We start from the raw sequence: 23,004 nt of genomic DNA on the forward strand, positions 1-23,004 counted from the left end.
TTATGTAATAGAATCATATAATTATAATAATTTTATAATTTTTCATACAAAACATTTTTGTTTATGAGCTTTATCTTTATTTTAAATTTATAAATCAAATATTAGATTTATTAATATAATATTATATAAATATTAAAAATAAATTAAATATTTACTAATAATAAACATATATTTATATAAATATAATTTCCAACCGATTAACTATAATTATATTAAAGTAACAACCCATCAACCCATATAAGTGCGCTAATTGCATGGCATCAATCTTCAGCAGCTATGATGACTCAAGTGTTCTTTTTCTTGCTTGTTTTCCTTCTCTCTGTCTACCTTCTCCTCACCAAAAAGGCTTCCAAAAGGCTTCCACCAGGTTCTTTGGGTCTTCCCATCATAGGTCAAAGCCTCAGCTTCCTTAGTGCCATGCGCAAAAACACAGCAGAAGAATGGCTGCAGGATAGAATAAGAAAATATGGCCCTATTTCGAAAATGAGCATCCTTGGGGCCCCCACTCTGTTCATTCATGGACAGGCAGCAAACAAGTTCGTCTTCAGTTGCGACGGCAACACTCTGGGCAGTCAGCAGCCATCGTCGATAAGTAGGGTTTGCGGTGGGAGGAATATCCTGGAACTAAGTGGCCATGACCATAAGCGCGTAAGGGGGGCTCTCTTATCTTTCTTAAAGCCTGAAGTTCTGAAGCAATATGTTAGTAAGATGGATGAAGAGATTAGAAAGCATTTCGAGATGCATTGGCGCGGCAAGAAAACGGTTTTGGTCAGTGAATTTTATCTAACAATTGCTAACCTCCACTGATTATATATATCACAAGTAATATTTTGTGTTCTTGCACCTTTGATGCCTTATATATCTGATTTATCTCTTGACAACACAGGCAATGCCATCGATTAAGACCCTCACCTTCAATATTATGAGCTCGCTGATTATTGGGATAGAGCAAAGTGCAAAAAGAGACATACTCCTACAGCTCTTCCAACAACTAATGGAGGGTGTTCTATCAGTACCATTCAATTTTCCCTTCACACGATTCAATCGAAGCCTCCAAGCAAGTGGGAAAATCAGACCGATTTTAGAGGATCTTATCCGAGAAAAAAGAGCTGCACTGGAGCATGGAACTGCCTTTCCTCAACAAGATCTTATCACGACCTTGCTTAGTCTCCGAAACGAGGAGAATTCAGCAGTATTAACTGATGAGGAAATTATAGATAATGCAATCGTGATAATGATAGCAGGCTATGACACCTCCTCCGTCCTCCTCAGTTTGTTGATCAGGCTTTTAGCCGATGATCCATCTATTTATGCCAGCATTCTTCAAGGTATGTAACTAAATTGATTCAATAAAAACCAAATAATATTGCAAGAAATCATAGCAAGCAATCACTACGATTTGAGATTGCAGAACAAGCAGAGATTTCCAAGAATAAAGCCTCTGGGGAGCTCTTAACATGGGATGATCTCACAAGAATGAAACATACATGGAGTGTAGCATCGGAGACCCTAAGGATGACCCCTCCTGTATTTTCTATCTTCAGGAAGGCTCTCAAAGATATTGAATATGAAGGTTACCTGATACCCAAAGGATGGCAGGTGTGATATGATTCTGAGCTTGCATACCTTGTCATTAATATGGTTTAACCAAACCACTTCAAAACATATATAATGCTGTACAAAGTTACCACTTTTTTGACCCAGGTAATGTTGTCGACCTGCATGACACATATGGATGACAGCATCTTCCCACATGCATCAAGATTTGATCCAGAACGTTTCCAGAATAAAGGATCAGTCCCGCCGTATAGTTTTGTGGCATTCGGGGGAGGAGCACACATATGTCCTGGATATGAATTTGCAAGACTTGAAACTCTGATCACAATACATCACCTGGTGAACAGGTTCATTTGGAAGCTCTGTCACCCTGGCATTTCTTTTTCAAGAAATCCATTTCCACTCTTCAAGGATGGACTGGAGATAGAAATTGAGCCAAGGACCCCTCTGTGATAGATAACTAAATACATGCTCTTGTGTGCGCGCGCGCGCGCGCTCTCTCTCTGTCCTTCAATTTGCAGAATGTTCTGTTGAATAATTACTTAAAGTTGAATCCAGATATGAAGGATCTTCCATCTGTGTGTTTGTAGCATTGCTAATTGCCGAGAAAATTCAGATTTCCTTTGTTTTCAAGTTAATGATATAGGGAATCGAACAGTCGGATGTGAAGATGTTGTAACTGAAGCACGCGGAAAGCTTAGGGTGATCCTTAGGCATGGTAATAGGTTTTCTCAACAAGGGAGAGAGATCGAAATCCTCTCTTTCTCGAGATCCCCTGAATCGCCGCATCCCCTCTCTCCCGCAACGGGGCTGAAGCTCACGGTCCAAGGTGGTGAATCACTAAACCGGCGGACACATTTACGGATCAATGAGACAACTAAGAGCATGTTTGGTGCTGCGTTTGTCCTTGTTTTGCCTAAATTTGCTCATTGGCAACGAAAAATTATTTAAAAAGCAACCACTATACCAAACACGTTCTAAATAGCTAAACTATGCTATTAATTTTAGGGGGTGTGAAAATGGAGAGAGACTTGTTAGGATTTTTCACAGTTTTGGATAGTTTCAAGGCATATGTGGATCCTGCTCCGCGCATCATCAAGAACTTTCTTACTTCTCAAGCTGGGACAAATAAGTTTGATGAATGCACAGACATTTTTTAGTTTCTCAGACACAAAAACTCTATGAACAGAACACATTAATTAAAGTAAAAAAAGAAGAAGAGGATTTGATAGAAAAATCGTTCAAGTGGATGTTACACTGTCAGGAAATTGGAAAAAAAAAAAAGCAACGGCAACACCATCGGAAAATATTTCATCACTGTTTACTATAAAAATTACAACGAAAAATTTCCGCTTGTAATTTCCAGCAGAAATGGTGATGGAATAAAAAAAAAATCATCAGCAATTTCGTCGGCGTTTCTAAAGTGTTAAATTGCCGACATAATTCTCATAAAAGATTTTAAAATGAATTAAAAACCTGACAACTCTCTCTTCTCCATCCCCTCCTCTTTATCTTTTTTCATTTCAATTCAAGCCCTAACCCTATTTCTTCAAGTTTTCGACAAGCCCCCTCTAACATCTGGTCACCCAACCCGCCAATGCAACCTCCCTCTCTTAATTCTATTTAATGTCAAGCTTCACTTCATTAAGAAAAAAAGCCCATTTATTTTTGTTGTAACACCCATTTATATTTAAAGTTAATTTATTGAAATTTGTTTATAGAATTTGTAGTTTGCATGTATATTTAAGTATTTTACTTGTTTTGTAATTATAATTTTATTATATTAATATATAATTTGTATTTTAAAATTTATTTGGGTTTTAAAAACATAGATTTAACTTGTTAATTGATGAAATTTATTGTTTGGGATTTCTATAAAGCTAGTATCGACATCAAATATATATTTTTTGCATGTTGCTTTTTATGACCTTCGAATCCCCACCCTGAAAATCACACAAGCAATCCTGTTTTGGTTGCTCTACATCCTTGTTAGTTCCACGAATAAATTATTATAATTTGTTTTTTGCTAATAAATAAATTATTAGAATTTATTTACATGAACATTGATTTTGTTCATGTAAATATATTTAACTTAATAATAAATATTTATTTATTTTTAATATTTATCAAATATTTTATTAATGAATGAGAGTATAGATAAAGTTCTTAAAATAAAAATATTTTGTAAATAAAATTATCAAGTTATTATAATTATAAGATTTTTATTGCATCAAAGCATTATTTCTAAATATTTTTTGGTTAATATTCTATTAAGACTGGAAATTAATTAAAGCTATTAAGATTTGTAGAAATTATGTTTTTTCTTTTATGAAATGAAACATTTGTTCTCATAAGTTAAGATATGAGGGATATCAATAGTTAATATGTAGGTTATTGTTGGATAACATGTACACCAAACTAACTCGTATGAGAATTACATATGGAGAAATCACTTGTGTATATTGAAAGATTATGTGACCATTGTGTAAGTGATTCTTAGATTTGAAATTATTAAGTTATTTTATATAAAGCGTGTTATATTTTGATCTTATTACATGTTGTCCTCATCAAAGGTAACAAATGAGAGGTATTAGGTATGACATGAACTATATAAAGGTATTTAAGTAATTAAAAGAGGATTCATCACTTTAGATGAATTGAAAAAAATATTTCACATGCTCTCAAATAATATTGATTGTAAATTATTATACAAGGTGGAATGAGATTTGAAAAGAGTTTTAAATCTTATTCAAATAATCAATAACTATGGTATTAAAAACAAACATGATTTGATATAATAAAGAAAGTCACTCATAGTGTAGTTTCCCCTTCTTTTTTTTTTTCCCTTCTAAGAGATGAATGAGAGAAAAGGGTCAAGTTTTTTTCTTTTTTTCTCTTACGGTTTAGGGTTATCAGACTTCACACAATTTCATAGGTTACATTCCCTGATATAGTTTAACATGGAAGCTTTGTGGCTGAGCTTTTTGTTTTTTTAGAATGTGTTTGGCATTTTAGTATTTGTTGCTCTTATAATTTGAAATTATTTTTTTAAAAAAACTCCAAATTTATTATATATTTTGATTAATCAACAGTTGATGCATTTTTGTTCTAATTGGATCATGTAGTTTTAATTGGATCATGTGAAAAAGATATTTATAGATTAGGAGACCAGATCTAAACCTAAGAAGAGTTTTAGCCATGTAAAACAACTTGTTTGATAAAAAAGCTCTTAACTTCAGATGTAACAGTTGATTGAATCACACTCAAATATTGCCAGTAGATTCTATAGGTTATTCTATGATAAAGGTGATTACTTGGTTGATTATTTTCCTGTTTACTAGGTTGAGCCTTAGCAAGTTCTTGTTGTTAACACTTGAACAGAAATTTAACCTAACAGCCCATGAGAAATGTCATTTCCCTCTTGCGGAGGTAAACAACTTGTGGGCGACCTCCCGGATATCTCCACCGGTAGCTTACCCAGCTTGATCCTCAGGGAGTCAGTTTAATCACCGAGGTATATTGACACAAAACATAATGTGATAAACATCAGGCTCACAGCACAACTCAATGAATTCAAAGACCATTAGTTCTAACATCAGCATTTAGTAATACTCTATCCAAAAATACGTCCTTCTGTTGCTTAGAACTAGATCCTCATGGAAATTCAAAAGCAAGCACATGCCATGATAAGTTAAAGCATTCACTAGGAGGGAAGGTCACCGTCGCGTGCGTGTAATATTTGCTTATTCGGAAGAAGATATCTCTTCCTCCCAGACCAGCCAAAAACACTCCTCGGAATGGCCAGGTGCTATAATTTGCCGGATCACGTGGCCTGCGAAGCATCATTCAAATCACTGTCCTATCAACTATTGCTCCTGATGGTAGGATTAGAGGCCTACTATCAACTATTGCTCCTGATGGTAGGATTAGAAGCCTACTATGGTGGTGAAGGAAGGTGCAAGCCATGCAAGTAGGACTTTTTTCGAGGTTGCTCGGAAAAACACTCCTCGGGATGGCTAGGTGTGATAACTCAGCGGATTGCACGGCTATCATTCCCCCGACGTGTCATTCAGCTCTCTTCCTTATCAACTTAACTCCTAATGGCGGGATTAAAGGCCTACCATAACGATGAAGGGTAACAAAGACCGTGTAAGCAAGAGTTTTTACGAGATTGCCAGGAAAAACACTCCTTGGGATGATGGTCGGGTGCTTATGTTTCAAGCTATCATTCCTGGTGTTGTGATAGACAAGATATTCAGCAAAACAAAAGATTGAATGCTCGTTTCAATACATCTCTATAAATATAGAGAAGGAAAAAAAAAATTCAAAGTCACGCATGCACGTTGTGAATATATGTTGTGAAAAGTAGAGAAAGCATCACAGGCCTCTTCATGTTAGGTCCTTGAATTTGACAACCTCACTTGTGGCCAAAATTATAGTAGCTAGAGTTAAGGGATCAATCCCATGCCAAGAATCAGATAAATTTGACAACTTTCAGACAGCTTATAAAACATATAAAGAGAGTAAAGAGGAAAGCAACTCAAGCTACAAAATTGAAAACTCACCTTCATCAAAGCAAAGCAACATTTTCATTAAACAATAAATTATGCTCAACAATCCAACAGCTAAGAGCGAAAAACTATTATTTCCTCTAAACTAGCATAGGTTCTCATTCCCATACAATGTTCCCTCGATCTTTCAAACAAGCTAAAAGCTTACCATATCCCCTTTGCTACTGCGGCAACCCCGCTTCGACCTCATTCCACAACTCAACATTCTTCGAAAACTTCTCTTTTATTTCTCCAATAAGCTCTTTAGCCTTCTCCACATTCCCGCTACTCGCAAGTCCTTCCACTAACATCTTCATAGTTGAAGAATTTGGCACCAACTTCTGCTCCATACTCTCCTTACAAATCCTATACGCTGACTCAAAATCCCTGCCTTTACTTAAAAAGCAAACCAGAGTAGCATAACAATAATAATCCGGTTTACACCCTCTATTCACCATGCTCTTAAACAAACTCTTAGCTCCCTCCAAATCACCTTCCTTACAAAACCCAAAAATCAAATACCTATAAGTGACCGCTTTCGGCTTCACTCCTCTCGCTATACACCCTCCTAGCAATGCCTCCGCTTCTTTCGACCTCTTAAGTTTACACAAACTCCGAATCCTAATATTATAAATATCAATCCCAGCTTTTGTCCCATAATCCTCCTCCATCATTTTCAACACCTTTCCTACATCATCATACTTCTCTTCCTTATAAAACCCAGCAATCAAATTCCCAAATGTCGTCGTATTCGGCTTCACTCCCTTCTTATCCATCTCATTCAAAATCGAATAACACGAACTCGAACTCCCACCCTCACTAAAAGCCTGAATTATTGTATTATAAGTATCCAAATTCGGCTCGATTTTATAACTCTTAGTAAAATCAACAAAAACCCTTTTCACTTCATTATATTTTTTCGCTAAAATACACGAATAAAGCAAAGAATTTAATAATTTCACTGATCCAGAAGATAAAACGACGCCATTTTGATTCTTCTCGTGATATTCCTTAAAAAGCCGAATTGCATGATCGATCATACCAGCTTTTCCGAAGAGGACGATGGAATGAGCTGCGAATTGTTCGGTGCGGAGATCAGGGCGTGAAGTGCGGAGTTCAGTAAGGAACTCGTCGATGTAAGAGAAGTTGTTCGATTTGGCGAGCTTGTCAATGGCGACTGAGAAAGTGATTCTGTCGATGTTGGCTTCGGGAGTTAGGGAAGCGGATCGGCAGATCTCGAGGATTTTTTCAGGGTTGGTTTCGGTTTTGAGGCGGGAGAGGGCCACGTGTGTTTTGGATATGGAGGAGAGTGGGGAGGTGGAGAAGTTGAGGTGGTGGTGGTGGAGGCGGCGGAGGGGGTGTATGGATTGGAGGCGGAGGCGAGCGAAGAGTGCCATTTTGGTGGAGAGAAAGTGAAATGAACTTGGGGGATGTGGAGAGTGAGGGGACTGGAGGGTTTGGGGTTTTAGGGGAATGGTATGGTGGGTGAGGGTGTATGGAGATGAGGGTGGATGTTTGATGGGTATTTGTGGATTTGTAAATGTGGAGATCAATGGTTGTGATTCGAAGATTGTGTGGGCAGAGAGCACAAGTTTCAAATTAGTCATCACATTATACGTTAGATCTCAATTTAGTCTTAAACGTTTTCTTTCATAATTGTGTTCTTTTTTTACAAGAAATTGAACTTTAAAATCACAAACAATTAGCTAAATCATTAATTAAATTAAAAAAAAAATTAGAAAAAAATAATACTTTTAATATGTGTATATCTTTTATGATGTTTTTCATATTCTTTTTTAATTCATAAATATACATTGTACCATTAAAAATTATCAATTTCAACTATATATAAAGGAGAAAAAAATAACTCAATAATAAAAAAGACCTGATAAAAAAATAAAAAGACAAATGATGTAATATAGGAACTATGAATTCTTAAATAAAAAAGAAAAAAATGACTTGATAAAAAAGTGAGAAGAAGAAATCATTTTGTTAAAGAAGCTTAGTTTATGCAAAGAGGCTTTGAAGCTGACATTGAGCTTTTTTATTGCTTTTTTTTCTTCATTAAAATTCCAAAGCTTTGAAAGATCCAAATTACATTATGTTTTAACTATGAATATTAGGCTCTCTTCGAAATAATTTCATTTTTACGAGAAAGAAATTGTATTTCAGATGGGATCCATATGAGAACATAAGAAAAAGTAAACCCTTTTAGGGACCTAATTGAAAACATAATCCTTTAAGGACTAAATGAGAGACCTAAGTCATAGTTTGAATGCTAATTTCGGATTTGTCCACACCAATTTTGAACGGATCTCATTCTCGCGCATGGGGAGTTGGGGGAATGAATGTGGTGTTTGCGGGTGCATAGGGGCTTATTGTACGGGATAGTGGTGGACGCTAGATGGATGTGCTACGTTGCCGGGATATGGAAATGGAAGGCCATGATTTGAGGATGGTATTAGGAGAAAAAAATGTTGTCCGGTTTGGGGATTGAACCCGACGTGAATCGAACACGCAACCTTCTGATCTGGAGTCAGACGCGCTACCATTGCGCCACGGATCCCTTGAAGATATATCGTCACCTAAACATAATATGTACATTAATAACCAGTATTTGAGAACCTCATCAAATTTCATGGAGAAATTACTTGGTAATATAACGAGCATTCATAATAATTATTTATGAACCCCGTATTGTTTTTTAGAGAACTTTCAAAGGTTGAATCATGAAAATAGTAAAATGTCTTGAATGTGATAGAGATGTTAATGAATTTGGCTTGGAAAGAAATGGAGAGTACAGCCAATAGGATTTCTTTGAAGAATTGTTGATTTTAATTATTTTCTATCAAAAGTGCATTGCACTTGAAAAGATCAGTGATCTGCTTATGAAATATAATTTATTATAATATGTTCCACTAATTCACTCCATATTAAACTCTATATTAAAAAAAAAATTAATATTTAGTTTCACCGCAGCTAAAAAAAATGATTTTATTGTATATAATTTGCTATGCATAACAAATGATCATTGAGATAATTTTTAATAATAATATTGAAGACGAAAAACATCGCACATGCTATATATATATATATATGTAGGTAGTGTTAGTGGAAGGCCATAACGCATGACGTGTGGTGAGGCCTACGACACATGAAAGGAATTTCTGGCCATGCACTGAGAAAGGAAAGAATATCTACTTGAGAAACTTTTCAAAACACCACCTGTTCTTGATTTTGTTTGTCAATATGCGTTGAGTGTTGAGAGAGAGTGGATAGGATAAAGCGATGATAATGAATAGGACCCATACATTATTCGAATAACAATTCAAAAAAAGAAATCGAAGTTTTTCTAAAACTTATATCAAAGAAAGGATAGAATTAATTCCCCCCATGTTTCGTTTGGATTTCTAACATATTGTTGGAAAAAAAAAAAAAAAACCTTCACTCATTTTATAGTTTTAAACCTAGTCGAGTTTTAATGGGTTGATTTAATGATCTAGAGGTTAATTTAGTTAGATTTTATTTTGAATATTTTTTTATATTAATTCATTTAAACTTAAATGACCCAATGTATTGACTCGTGTTTCAATTCATCGAACTTAAATATTGAACAACTATTTTAACTTTTTTTTTATGCTTGTATTTATCTCTTTTCATATGAGATAATATTACTTGAGAATGATATATAATTTCAGTTAATGCAAAACTGATTTGAAAATATTTTTTATTATTTAATTTAAAAAAGAAAACTACTTATTTTTCTTTAGAACCGTAAAAAATAATTATTCATTCAAGAAATTGATGGACTCAAAACTAAATTGATACGCAAGCCTTTTATTTTAAAAATTTATTTGGAAGTGTGATTGCGGTTATTTTTTAAAGTGTTTTTTTATTTAAAAATATATTACAAAAATATTTTTTTTTTTTTTAAAAATTATTTTTGACGCTAGCATATCAAAATGATCTAAAAAACAACAAAAAATATTAATTAAGATAAAACAAAAATATTTTAAAAACGTAAAATTATTTTTGACATTAGCATATTAATTTTTTTTTTTTAAAATATAGAGACAAATAGGGTATAAATCAAACCATGTTTTCTTGACTAAAAGATAAAAGTCACAAATAAGATTTCAAATATTCTTTGATCTATTTGAAAACATTTACATAATTAAGATGCCTTTGTCTTTTTCCTCTCTCTGTTTTTTTTTTTTTTTTTCAATGTAATGCAAAATTGTTTTTATATATAAATGCCATATAAAACAAACATAGTAGCCGCTTAATCTAACCGGCGAAGCCGCCCATGCGGCTGTCCACGGACGCGAGCAGTGAGGAAGTTTCGCGTCAAAACCAGTTAAATTAGTTCTGCTCATCGTTATCTACTCTCTTTATTCATGGTGAACTGACAGGTGAGGAATCTCCAGGAGCATCTCCTTGATCTTTTACATGTGACCACCTAAATTTCAGTTCCCCACCACTGTCCTTTTCACCTATCTCCTTTAAATTCCAAAAATAGCAAACTACAAATCAATTTTTAGTTGATTTTAAACAAGTTTCAAATTCAAATTCTTCATGATCTAAAATCTGAACCCATTACTGGTGGGATATTGATTTATAAATATAATAGCCTAGTTTAATTTAGCTGATTGATTAAGAAAATTTATGACTTGAAATATGATATGAATTGGGTTTAAAAGTGAATATATATATTAACTTAATAAAATTTACATGACTCGATCAGGTTTTTAATTATTCAATTAATCTGTTAAACATAATTTTGTCAATACTAAATTTTTTTTAAAATAAAATAATATAATTTTAATAAAAATAATTGACTCAAGTTTAGCTAATAATCCATTTTTTTTTCCCGCATGGATGCTCAAAGTTTGACAATTTAAGATAATTAATTCAAATTCTAATTTTATAACTCCTTTCATTCTAATTTTATTAGTCTTTCACATTTCAAAGATTAATATAATAAATTTTTCATTTCATATGAGATAAAAGATTTGAATCTAGAGATATGTAAAATATAAATTTTAATTTTTTATATTTTAAATATAATAAGAGTGTGTTTGATATTGTGATAGGTTTTTGTAGTCATGGTTTTTAAAAAAAATAAATCTAGAAAAATCACTTTTAATTGTGATTAATTTAATTAAAATATATGTTTAGTTAGAACAATAATTGAAGTTACTGTCAAGCAAAAAGCATGTTCAAGATATTTGATTAAAACTATGGTTGAAAATTAATGTTGGTAATAAAATAACATAAAAAAAACATGTATTAATTTTTTATTTTGCAATTATATTAATATGCATTTCATTATTAATACATTATAGAAATAATCATGCAAATCATAACATAAGTTTTATTATCCTATTAAACTTGTTGTAATACCTTTACAAACTACCTTTAGTTTTTATAGATTTATAAACATGAAACTAGACCCATGAAAAAAATTACCAGAATATTAAAAAAGACTCATGAAAAAACTACATTCGTTAAACTCATGGCTTAGAGCTTCATTTATTATAGATTTTTAATTAAATTAGATAAATTTAGACCTTATAGATTTAATTGACTGTACTAAATTTGTAATGACCTGATTATCCAAAAAATATATGAGATTAACATCAAAGAGAAAAAAAAAAAAGATAAAAAATAACATCATTTAATGAAATCCATGAGTTGATCCGAAGATTCAATAACCCACGTCTTTTTCCGGATTAATTATCAAATATGACAATTATGCCTTATACTTCTAAAAATAGATAAACAAACCACAATAATCTCACATCACACGCGGGGGTAGTTAAAACCTCTTTGCCGCCAAAACTACAACCAGCCACCTCCGGTGGCGATTCCGAAATTAACTAAAAAACCAACACTTAATAATAATGACTCGGATTCTCTTTCTAGTTATTACAGCTCCTAGATACTTGAAATCTGCTATAAATAAGCAACCAATTAACACTGCCCACGTGTAATAAATAATTGAAAGGGTTAACTTCATTTTCGCCCTTGTAGTTCGTCAATATCACTCTTCTAGTTCTTAAGAAGTTTCAAATCACCCCCTAACTAGCTTACTTTCTCCCCTTCTAACACTAATAATAACATTACTCATTTTTATCATATTGAAGCCTATAGTTACAAAAATAAATAAATTATAAAGCATTGCAAACAGCTATTCTAATTTCTATGAATAACATGATAATAACATGAATATAATAAGGCGATTAATATTTTATTTTTGTATTATATAAAATTAGATACAATATCATTGTATATTTTCCATAAGAATATAATGTTTAGTTTATATATATATATATATATATATTCAAAATGATTCTTGATTTGATAATTTTTTATTTCTCTTGTCGCACTACAGCCTCAAAACCAATTACATTACTAAATAATCAATTTTATTCAATGTTGAAAAATTGGAGACTATGAGGACAGAAGTGAAACATAGATGAATCTACAAGGTCAAAAACATAATATACCATAATTACAATAAAATCTGTAAAAACAATACAATACAACATACGACCACCAAATCTGATGATCCTCCCTCTTTCTCTCTCCAGACGCTTAGGTACTTCTTCTCTTCTTTAGAAGACCGTCTGGTAGAAGTAAAATACTAAAAGAAGCCACACCAATCTCTTCCTTTTCTTTTAAATTCCGCTCTTTTTTTAAATTTTTATTTTTTTGTGATTTTGAGCTTGAATTTGTTAAAACGCATGGGAAGGATAAGTAAAATGCCGGTGGAGTTACCGGCGATGGAGATTGGAGCTATGGTCGGCGACTGGTGGGAAGAGATCAACGAGTCGACTCAATGGCAAGACGGAATTTTCTACGCTCTCTGTGGCGCTTACGCTCTTGTTTCCGCTGTTGCTTTGGTTCGTACGTGTTTGATTTTTTTTAAAATATATTTTTTTTAATAATGAATGATTTGTTGCTGTGGTTCTGTTTTATTCCTTAGATTCAATTAATAAGGATTGAGTTGAGAGTGCCGGAGTACGGATGGACGACGCAGAAAGTTTTTCATCTCATGAATTTTATCGTTAATGGAGGTTAATTTTTTATTTTTTAGTGTTATGTGTGTGTGTGTGTTATATGTGTGTATTTTTTTGTTTTAATTTTGTGAAAATTGTAAATTTGTAGTGAGGGCGATTGTATTTGGATTTCATAAGCAAGTATTTACTATGAATCCCCAGGTTAGTCTTCTTCAATTATTGATTTTTTTAATTCTTTGAGTTTTGATAAAAATGATTTTTTTTGGAGTTAGATGGTAGGTAGAATTTGTTAGGGTTTTTGAATTTTGTAGTTATGAAGACTAATTGGTTCTTGGAGCAGGCATTGGTGTTGGTATTATTGGATCTACCAGGGCTTCTGTTCTTTTCGACGTATACTCTTCTTGTTCTATTTTGGGCTGAGATATATCATCAGGCAAGTGTGTATATTGGGGTTGGTGTTCCATAACTTTAGGGTTAATTACTCGAGGAATTTTTAATTTTTTGCTTGGTGTTTTAAACTACCAGGCGAGAAGTTTGCCAACGGATAAGCTTAGGGTTGTTTATATTTCGGTCAATGTTGCAATGTACTTCGTTCAGGTATGATAACTGTTGATACAAAGTATACTGTCTTGATGATATTATATTTAGTAGCTGGCCTCTGCAGGGATCTCTATTAGCAATTGTCATTCCTCGGTAATTTGTTTTTTAAAAATCTCTGGCACATCTATGACATTTTGTCTAAATGAGCCCTAGCTGTTTCCAATAAATTATGTTCTGTGAATTTTTATTGTATGTGCCAAATTACCCAGGTTGATGCAGCATGACACGGCTGAATTTATGCCAACCAAATACGTAACAATTGTGTGACATTTTGGAAACTGGATAAAAGTGCTGCTTTCATGTATATCAACAAATTGGGTACCCGAGTTTAAGTGACGTTACTGATTTCTTTTTTATGTAGACCCTGGACTAGTTTGAATTTCTTCAATCACTTGCCTGAGTGTTGATCTCTTACTGCGGGAAGGTGTACATGCACATGCTTTGTATTGATGTAGCTGTACCAATATCAGTCAATAGTTAGCTATCATAAACAGCGCTGAACTAATTACTAATGTGCCATTTCAGTGAAGTGTCTTACCGTAATGAAATTTTGAATCAGGTTTGCATCTGGGTGTACCTTTGGGTAGACGACAACAGCATTGTGGAATTAATTGGAAAGATATTTATTGCAGGTTAAGTCTTGTATCCAACATGGATAAGTTCAGCAGTCCCATTCTGATATTAAAGCTCTAGCTTGCCAATTTTGCTTAATTTTGTGTACTTAATGATAACTGTTTCTTTTTTCAGTTGTGTCAATCTTAGCTGCATTAGGTTTCTTGGTGTATGGGGGAAGGCAAGTATTCTACTTCATATTTAATGATTATGGTAGTTAGAATATCAAGAGATGTCTGGTTTTATTTACTCATGTAATTTCATTTGTGTGCATTTACTTTTTGTGTCTTCTTCCTGCCAATTGGCATGTACATCCCTCCAGATTATTTTTCATGCTCAGACGCTTCCCTATTGAATCTAAAGGGAGAAGAAAGAAGCTTCATGAGGTTTGGTGCATTTCCTTCTTACCTTCTATTGCTTTTAATTTAGAATCCATCCATCATATTACAAAACATGATTGGATTAATTGCATTGTGGCTCTTGACCATTTCATTATCCATAAATGATATTTGCATGTTATTGTTTGGGTTTTAGTTCTCATCATTCTTGTGAAATAAGTGCAGCATTGTCAGGGCTGCAATGGATCCAAAATCAGCTTTCTTATATACACATTTCAAAGACTTACTTTTCTCATAACTGGATGCATAGTCAAAATCATATCTATTAGGTGATTGCAAGTTTGCAACATTCCCATTGAAATGGTTTTTTGAGTTTGTGAACTCTCCATTGGACCTGATTTGTGTGTATGATCTCTAGGGGCATGTATGTTTGGTATTGGAATTGGGGCAAAGCGTTATACTGTACCAGCACTTTCTTGAATAATGTAAAATGAATGTGCATTTTGTGCTTAAATATAAATCATTACTATTAACACTTTGGGTTTTGACAAGCTTGAAAGAGATATCACCCAAAATTTGACCTAATGGAATTAAAAATCTACACTATCACGGAAAACCTTGCTTCCTACAATGTAATTGGCCTAAAATAACAGTTTTTTTTTTTTTTTTTTCCAGAACAAAGAAATTTCATGCTGACATGCTGGCCATCCACAAAAACTTGCATGGACTTATCATTTGAATTTAAATTACTATGATGATGTAATATTTGCTCCATTGCAGGTTGGATCAGTCACAGCCATATGCTTCACTTGCTTCCTTATACGATGTTTTGTGGTAAACCTCTATAATACATGACCCTGAATTATGTTCTCCAGGAGCGCTTGTAGATGCTTTACCAAATTTAAACACTGTAGCGGTTAAAGATACTTCATCTTACCTATTTCATACATGCTATAATCATGTAGTTAGAAGTGAGTCTTGAATAGATTCTAAGACAAATATGTAATAAGCATGGAAAAATGACTGCAAAGGTGTAGTGCATGAATTTACATTTTCTTTGACTTGTCGGAGTGGTCATGTGGTCGATACTGCCATCTAAAGGAGTTTTTGCTTTAGACTGGGAAGAACAATAGTGATATGGCAATACTGGTTCAGCATGTGCTTTCTGAGGCATTGCTGCTTTCTTAACCATACAGTTTCTCATTTAACTCCATTTCAAACATGCAGATCTTTCTATCTGCATTTGATGCAGATGCCTCGCTTGATGTTCTGGATCATCCAGTTTTGAACTTGATCTATTACATGGTATTCTGTTACACTTTTTTATACATGTAAATAAGCTTGTAGTAATATAAACCGCATTCCATGGCTTACTTTTATTTCTGACATGAAACTTGTGTTGCTCAAAATTACAGCTCGTCGAGATTCTACCGTCAGCTCTAGTGCTCTTCATCCTGCGGAAGTTGCCTCCTAAGAGAATATCAGCACAATATCACCCAATTCGTTAGCCAGCAATGCTTCTTTAATCTTAACGCACCCCCCCCCCCTCCCCCGCCCCAAAACAATCAGTCCTGTCTGATTCAACGGTATGTAACTCTGGAGCTGTGCATGCAAGCAGAGCCAGAAAAACATTCCAGAATCCAGATGTCTATTCTGGCGTGGCTCATGATGGCGGAGATTCTTTTTAGATGTATATTACTGAGTCGATTGGAGCTTGTTGAAAGGGAGATTAGATTTCTTAATGGGTTAAATGATTGACGCATTGGTTGTTTGATACTTATGCAGTTTATTTAATTCAAATCTGCTAAAAGAAAATTTTCTATAGTTTGAGGTAGTAGTTGTCAGTCAGTTTGTAGAGAATTCAATTAGATGTTGTATGCCTGCTGAATAAACCATCGAGATTATTAATCAAGTTTTTCCCCTCATTTTTTCTCGGTGGTACTTGTATCTTTGTAGAGGGATTTATTTAAGATTTGGGTTCATGTTTCTTTGCCTTTAGTGTTAGAACCATGAACAAATTCATACTTAGATGCTATTTAAGGTCCATCGTTCTGGCCCTGAAAGCTGCTTTCTTCTCCAATTTCACAACTGTTAAAGGCGGATGATAACCTTTTGGAAGGGCTGATCTCTCTGATTCCTCTTGCTTTCTCAACTCCTTTGCTGTTTATTTTTTTATTGGTTACCATCATGAAGACGGTGAAAACATGTCTTCTATCTCTTGTGTATCTGTTCTCAAACGCTAGCATCAGAAAGAACACAGGCTCTGTGAAAGGACTCCCTTCCATGAGCTTAACTTGGCTGCTCTCTCCAAGCACAGGCGAGACCCACACTGAAATCTCAAAAACAGACCTTAGCCTGAAAATGAACAATTAAGCCGTCCTGAAGTTTTATGGTACGTGCGTGTACTGTAATCCCTCTAATATTTTACTATGGACTTGGTCATTAATCTTTGTTTATGGACAATTTGATCCATTTGCAGTCAAATTGAAGGTCAAATGCTTTTGATTTCTTAAGGGATGAGTCGATAGAGATCGAAGTGAAAAAAGAGAGAGGAAGATAGATGGCATTCTCAAAATGAATGAGAAAAATTCATTTCAGCCCTTCATCTTTCTATCTTTTACATTTTTGATACCTTTAGCTTTTGATATTTCAATTTTAGTTTAAAAATTTATTTTTCAATCCCTAGATTGAGAGATGATAGAGTTATAAGATTTCGGTGGTAGAGAAAATAAATTATTGATTAATACCGTTTCCAACCTTGAAAATGATCGATTTTGATGTCAATAAGTTTCATTTAATAAGATGAGTTTTATTATCGTTTTCTTTGTCCTTTCCATTGTCTAAGATGATAGATATGATATCAAGAAATTTTTTTTTTTAAATTTAGGTTTTTTTAAATTGATTTTTTGCTTATTGACATCATGAAAGAGTTTACCCACACCATTTTTCTCATAAATAAAAGATGAGTAAACATGGTTTGCACTCTAATATTTAAGAAAAAATAAATAAAAAAGGCATGACATGTGAGCTAAACTTTTTTTTTCTTGTTTATTTATTAATATGGATGTCCGGGCCAACTTGCGTGTATCTAGATTAATTCCATGAGCCTTGAAAACTAATGACTATATAAGTTTTTAATGGCCATGAAACGACTCAAACTCATGAACCATTGAAAAAGTAAATTCAAGAATAAACTAGTTAAGCTACTCATCATGGTTGTAAGCTAAACTTTTTAATGGGCCGAGTACAAGTATTTTTTTTTTTTGGGAGAAAATCACTTTCATCTTACTATAGTTTAGCTATTTTTTTTTTTTTTTAAATTACAGTTTATTTATTTATTGTGTCAACTTAATTTTTAAATTTTAAAAAAGCCAAACCACTATCGTATAATATATATATATATATATAAAGTGAACAAACGACGTTATCTCTCTACCTTTTCTACCCACCCAAAAATACCACCTCTCTCCCATTTCACAAACCATAAAATCATCAAATTAGTTCTTCGATGCCTCTGTCCATGCAGCCGCCACCACCATCTTTCGAACACCAATTTCTGCCCGAATGGAATAATTTTGTAGATTTGAAAACCCAAGACTCGCCAAAAATTAACCACCCTTATTTCATGTCCAAATTCATAGGGTCTGAGCAAGCAAGAATAGCTGCTAAGAATGCAACACAAAGAGCAACATATGAACCAAGGCCAGAACGGAGTGGCAAGAAGAGCCGCTCAGAAGGCAACACAAAGTGCAGCAGACGAACCAAGGCTTAAATCCGAGATGGGTCAACTTTAAAAAGGCAATACCACGTACCCTAGGATTTTTTTCCTCTGGAATTGAAAACCCAGTATTTTAATAGTTGATTTTTTTTTTGTTCAACCCATGACATTGCTCAAATAGCATTTGCCGTTGTCCGTGTCAGCATTTCCTTCTCCATTCACTACAGTCAATTCCATTGGATACCAAAAGTTTAATTGAACCAGGAAATGTACGATCACTTCTATGATAAATGATCAGGAATCATGAAAATCTAAGAAAAACGATCTTGCTGTGCATTTGATTGGGACATGAAATGCACAAAAGAAGAAGAAAATACTATATTAATTAGCTAGAAGCAGTGTCATTTACATAGTAATCTCTGAATTGAAGAGGTGTCTCAAATTGAGAACTACGTCCAACCATACTTCCATCTACTTTTTAAGGGCAGGCCACCATTCATCACCCTATAATTTCTGCGTACCTGATCAATGTAGGTGAAGTTCATCTGCAGGTGGAGGGGCAAATCTGACATTTACTGGCCGTGCCACCACAACAGCCTCATCTGCAAACATTGATTTGATGAATCCTGGTGTTCGTAGGGGCCGTCGACCCGTCATCCGTGGATATACATCTTCAAGAAAGTAGTAAGCATGACCCGCTATCATCCCCTGAATCAGAAAGTTATAATTAAACAAAGGAAATCAAGAGATTTATATGACAAAAGTAGCCAGATTAAAGGAAAATGTAATGTGACATCAAAGTCGGGAGGAGCTTTACATGACATAATATAATCCTAGAGTAGCCACACGTTCTAATGGCTCCACGACTAGATTGGAGTTCAGGAATAATTAACAACTAGATTAGTGTTCAAAAATACTCCTTGACCTTGTAAGTTTAACATGACTGGATCAACGTGGAAGCCCCTGATCCCTCACAACATCAAGCAATCAACAAGGGAAAGATGACTGAGATTATAGTGACAAAACATGCCTTGTTTCAGCAAACAGCACAAAATTATGATCAGTATTAGTGTTTCCCTTTTCTTTTCATTTTTTGGGTAATGATGGGGACAAGTCAGGGGAGGTACTCCTAATCAGTATTCAGGTTTCTGTGAAACTTGAATGCTAGTGACAGAACATCCAGGGTTTGTTGAAACAAAAACTACAATAAAGTTCCAATCATGCAAACTTTATTGTAGCCAATAGCATACTTCCCCGGCACACATGGTCAAGAATTTGCTAACATACATTTAATATAAAAAGCCCAAAAATGGAATTAAAAAGAAATTTAGCACAGAAAACACACCAGTAGATCCACCCAAGCACTGGCACCAACAAGGACAGAGAATCCCAAGAGAACCTGGAGGAAACAAGATTTACAAATGTATGGCAGGCAGAAGTACATGTCATCATTATGAGACAAAATTATATGACTAGGGTAAAAAAATATCACATGCAGCATCGGTAGAAGTTACTCACCCATGGAAGGTAAGCTGCTGTGAAAGTAAAGATGCCCAAGAAACTCATGTGGATAAAAGGGTTTTGCTTGCTCCAAACATAAACCTGTATGGATGAAAAAGACAACAAAAACTGGTAAAGCTTGCTAAAAAAGGAGTTACTACAAAAGATATTTGAATGCAAACAAGAAGAAAGTAACTAACCATCATGAATGTCAATGAATTGCTCAGGAACATGATTTTTGCAAACGATTCCGACAGATAGGGTATGTTTCCTCCAACTATAACAATGCTAGTCAAAACAGTGGCACCAAACAAGAGCATGTAAAAGAAATCTGCAGTCCTTCCCCTAAAAGAGTTCTCTTCAAGAAGTTTGCAATATCGAGCAAGAAAGAACATGTGGAACATAAAGTCCAAGTCTGGTATCATGAAGAAGAACATTAAGAATGACAAATAGATGACAAAAAAATAACTCTATCACACAACTATATCATATGCATTCAGAACTTGTAATCCAATCTTTATTGTGACCAAGGAATTTGACAAACAGAAATATGAAGACAGAACTTTCAACTAAAAAGCATCTCAGGATGTAAGATCTTTCATAGAGAAAAATTCATGAAGTGAAGTATAATCAACTACGCAAACAGGCTAGATCAGACATGAAACAGCAGTTTAGTGGGGTATATTAGAAGTGCTCGATTCAATTTTAGGTTAAAAGTAATGCCTAATGCATAACAACTCAGGTTTTCTTTGTAGGAGGATAACAGCTACAATTTAATAATTCCTTTCCCTAAACTGATCAAGACTCAGACTGGAAAACAAGAATCAATAGCATTTCAATGAAGTATCTTCTCTTGGATGCTAATTTTTGCTCAAAGAACATAAGCAGTTAGAACTTGGATATCAGATGCTGTAAGAGGTGCAAATGTCATAAATTTCACCAGGCAAAACACGGCCATGCTTACAATGACCTTGTTCAACCAAAGTTTACAATAACTCTTCTATTCACAATACATCTACACCTTTGTTTATAGATATGTAGATATGAAAATCCAAATTCACAGCATTCTTATAATAGCAATGCAAAGTGAAAGCAAATATTTCTCTACACCTAGGAACCTGTTCACAGATTGTCAATGGAGCTAGAAAAAGCTAGAAAGCCTCCCATATTCACAGCGCACACGAATAACTCAACACATACAATAAAGTTGACAGCTTCCATAAATTTCTGATATGGTAAACACCATTAAACTCAGATGAAAACTCACCCATTTTACGGAAGTAAAGGAAATTAGTGACGAGGCGCCAGAACTCATATTTCTTCATCACAAGTCCGGGGTGCAAGTAGAGGTTAGACGGAGTTATTATCTGCACAAAACAATCAAACCAAAAGTAAATAAAACAGTCCCTTCACCTTTACAAAACCATCGAAATCACAAATGTCAGGATAAAAATAAACCCAGAATGAACCAATCTAACTCCCTAAGCCTAGTCATTGATGTGAATAACAAAAGCAACAGCTAAAAACAACCTACAATCCAAACTAACTATTTTAACATCCTTCAAAAATTAAGAATAAAAAATAACACACAATATTCACATTGAAAATCAAAAGGGAAAAGCTACTAATCACAAAATTGAAAGAAACACAGTTGAAATCAATCAAAAACAATAAAACCCATCAACAAAAATTAAAAGGAATAGCTCAAAAAATGTTTAATTTTTGCAAAACACAAAACCCACATTGAAAATCAAAGAAAAAAAAAAACAAGAAGAAGCTACCATTCAGGAAATTAAAACAAACCCATTTGAAATCATAAAAAAACAAGAAAACCCATTTTATCAGAACCAAAATTAACAAATAAAAAAAAAACCATATATTAAACGAAAACCAAAACATAAAAAAATGAAAAAGTGAGAGAAGGTAGGCATACATCAAGAGAGCAACCAATCGTGGTAACAACAGCAGCAGTGACGTAAGAGCGAGTGATTATTGGCATCTGCTTATACCAATCCTCCACTGCTTGAGCCATAATACTTTTATAATAATACCAATTAATAATCAATAATTATACAAGTAACCTCTAAGATTATCTTATTATATGATGTTTCAGCTGAAGATTTTTGAGACCCAGATGAGAAATGACGATTTTCTAATGACTAGGTTTTGAAGATCGATTATTGAGAGTATTTTCGATTTCTGAAAAAACCAAAGAAGAGGTGAAAACTACAATATTAGGAGAGAGAAGGTGGCTATAATAATGTATGTAGATGAAGTTCGTTGCTTGATTGATGTGACTCTCATAGGACAATTAGAAAGCGAGTGACTTCACGACCCAATTAAAGTGTTTTCTTATTTTTTTGAGTTTATGAAATTTTGGTAGGGTTTTTTTTATAAGACAATTAATGGATCATTAATATCTAATAGGATTTTATTATCCTCATCCATCATAACAGGGAAATGGGATTTAATCATATTAAATAACATTTAATTTTTAACTTAATCCTCATAATCCAAAATTAATAAATATTTGATGTAAAAAAAAATCATATTAGGAGGCTTAAAAATTAAAATGAAGTGTTTTTATCATAAATTGCATATAATATGTTGGAATGGTAGTTTTAAGGACACAATGATGATAAGAATGACAATAATAATTTTAATTTGATATATTTATATTAAAAATAAATTTTAAAAATAAAAAAAATATTATTTTAATATATTTTTAAACAAAAAACACTTTAAAAAACAATTTTTATTGTTCTCAATTTATTTTTCATGCAAATAGATATATTGATATAGCATGTCAATTATAATTTTGAAATCTGACCCGGCCAGGCGGGTGAACCAAGGACCCAGCTGATCCAGGGCTGAAACCGAATCGAGTTGAAGAAAAAACAATGGAAGAAAAAACTCAGTGTGACCCGGTAGGATGACCCGATAAGACCCGATCAAAAATCTAGTTGCAACTCGCTGACTTTTGTTTTTTTTACTCAAACGATGTCGTTTTGATTTTAAAAAAAATTTGACCTGGACGACCCAGTGACCCAGTTAAAACCAGGAATCCGGGTCTTGGATCGGGCCGGGTCTAAAAACTATGATCTCAA

At 33.7% G+C, this 23,004-nt stretch overlaps 4 protein-coding genes and 1 non-coding gene across 5 annotated transcripts; 2 read left to right on the forward strand and 3 right to left on the reverse strand.

Annotated features, from left to right (window-relative positions):
• Positions 1–248: 248 nt before the first annotated feature.
• Positions 249–2,195, forward strand: LOC118059301 (cytochrome P450 716B1). The gene is made up of 4 exons (XM_035072142.2): positions 249–768; positions 887–1,328; positions 1,412–1,599; positions 1,705–2,195. The coding sequence occupies exons 1-4, from the start codon at positions 277–279 to the stop codon at positions 2,008–2,010; spliced, it is 1,428 nt and encodes a 475-aa protein (XP_034928033.1). The 5' UTR covers positions 249–276; the 3' UTR covers positions 2,011–2,195.
• A 3,908-nt stretch (positions 2,196–6,103) lies between these two features.
• On the reverse strand, positions 6,104–7,591 carry LOC118059310 (pentatricopeptide repeat-containing protein At1g11630, mitochondrial). The gene has a single exon (XM_035072153.2). It carries the CDS (start codon positions 7,502–7,504, stop codon positions 6,290–6,292), a length of 1,215 nt encoding a protein of 404 aa, XP_034928044.1. The 5' UTR covers positions 7,505–7,591; the 3' UTR covers positions 6,104–6,289.
• Positions 7,592–8,601: 1,010 nt separating this feature from the next.
• TRNAW-CCA (transfer RNA tryptophan (anticodon CCA)) lies at positions 8,602–8,673 on the reverse strand. Its single transcript has one exon. It is a non-coding gene; the product is annotated as a tRNA-Trp (tRNA).
• Positions 8,674–12,664: 3,991 nt separating this feature from the next.
• On the forward strand, positions 12,665–16,613 carry LOC118059317 (tobamovirus multiplication protein 1). Its single transcript, XM_035072165.2, has 11 exons — positions 12,665–13,012; positions 13,096–13,186; positions 13,278–13,330; positions 13,470–13,562; positions 13,655–13,726; positions 14,289–14,361; positions 14,477–14,522; positions 14,664–14,727; positions 15,460–15,513; positions 15,907–15,984; positions 16,095–16,613. The coding sequence occupies exons 1-11, from the start codon at positions 12,854–12,856 to the stop codon at positions 16,185–16,187; spliced, it is 876 nt and encodes a 291-aa protein (XP_034928056.1). The 5' UTR covers positions 12,665–12,853; the 3' UTR covers positions 16,188–16,613.
• Positions 16,614–18,751: 2,138 nt separating this feature from the next.
• LOC118059326 (derlin-2.2) lies at positions 18,752–22,126 on the reverse strand. Its single transcript, XM_035072175.2, has 6 exons — positions 21,831–22,126; positions 21,165–21,264; positions 20,098–20,312; positions 19,916–19,999; positions 19,743–19,796; positions 18,752–19,105 (listed from the first exon to the last, which is right to left on the reverse strand). Exons 1-6 carry the CDS (start codon positions 21,927–21,929, stop codon positions 18,923–18,925), a joined length of 735 nt encoding a protein of 244 aa, XP_034928066.1. The 5' UTR covers positions 21,930–22,126; the 3' UTR covers positions 18,752–18,922.
• Between the last annotated feature and the right edge of the window lie 878 nt (positions 22,127–23,004).

This window comes from Populus alba, chromosome 4, assembly GCF_005239225.2.
Source record: "Populus alba chromosome 4, ASM523922v2, whole genome shotgun sequence".
Classification (NCBI taxonomy): domain Eukaryota; kingdom Viridiplantae; phylum Streptophyta; class Magnoliopsida; order Malpighiales; family Salicaceae; genus Populus; species Populus alba.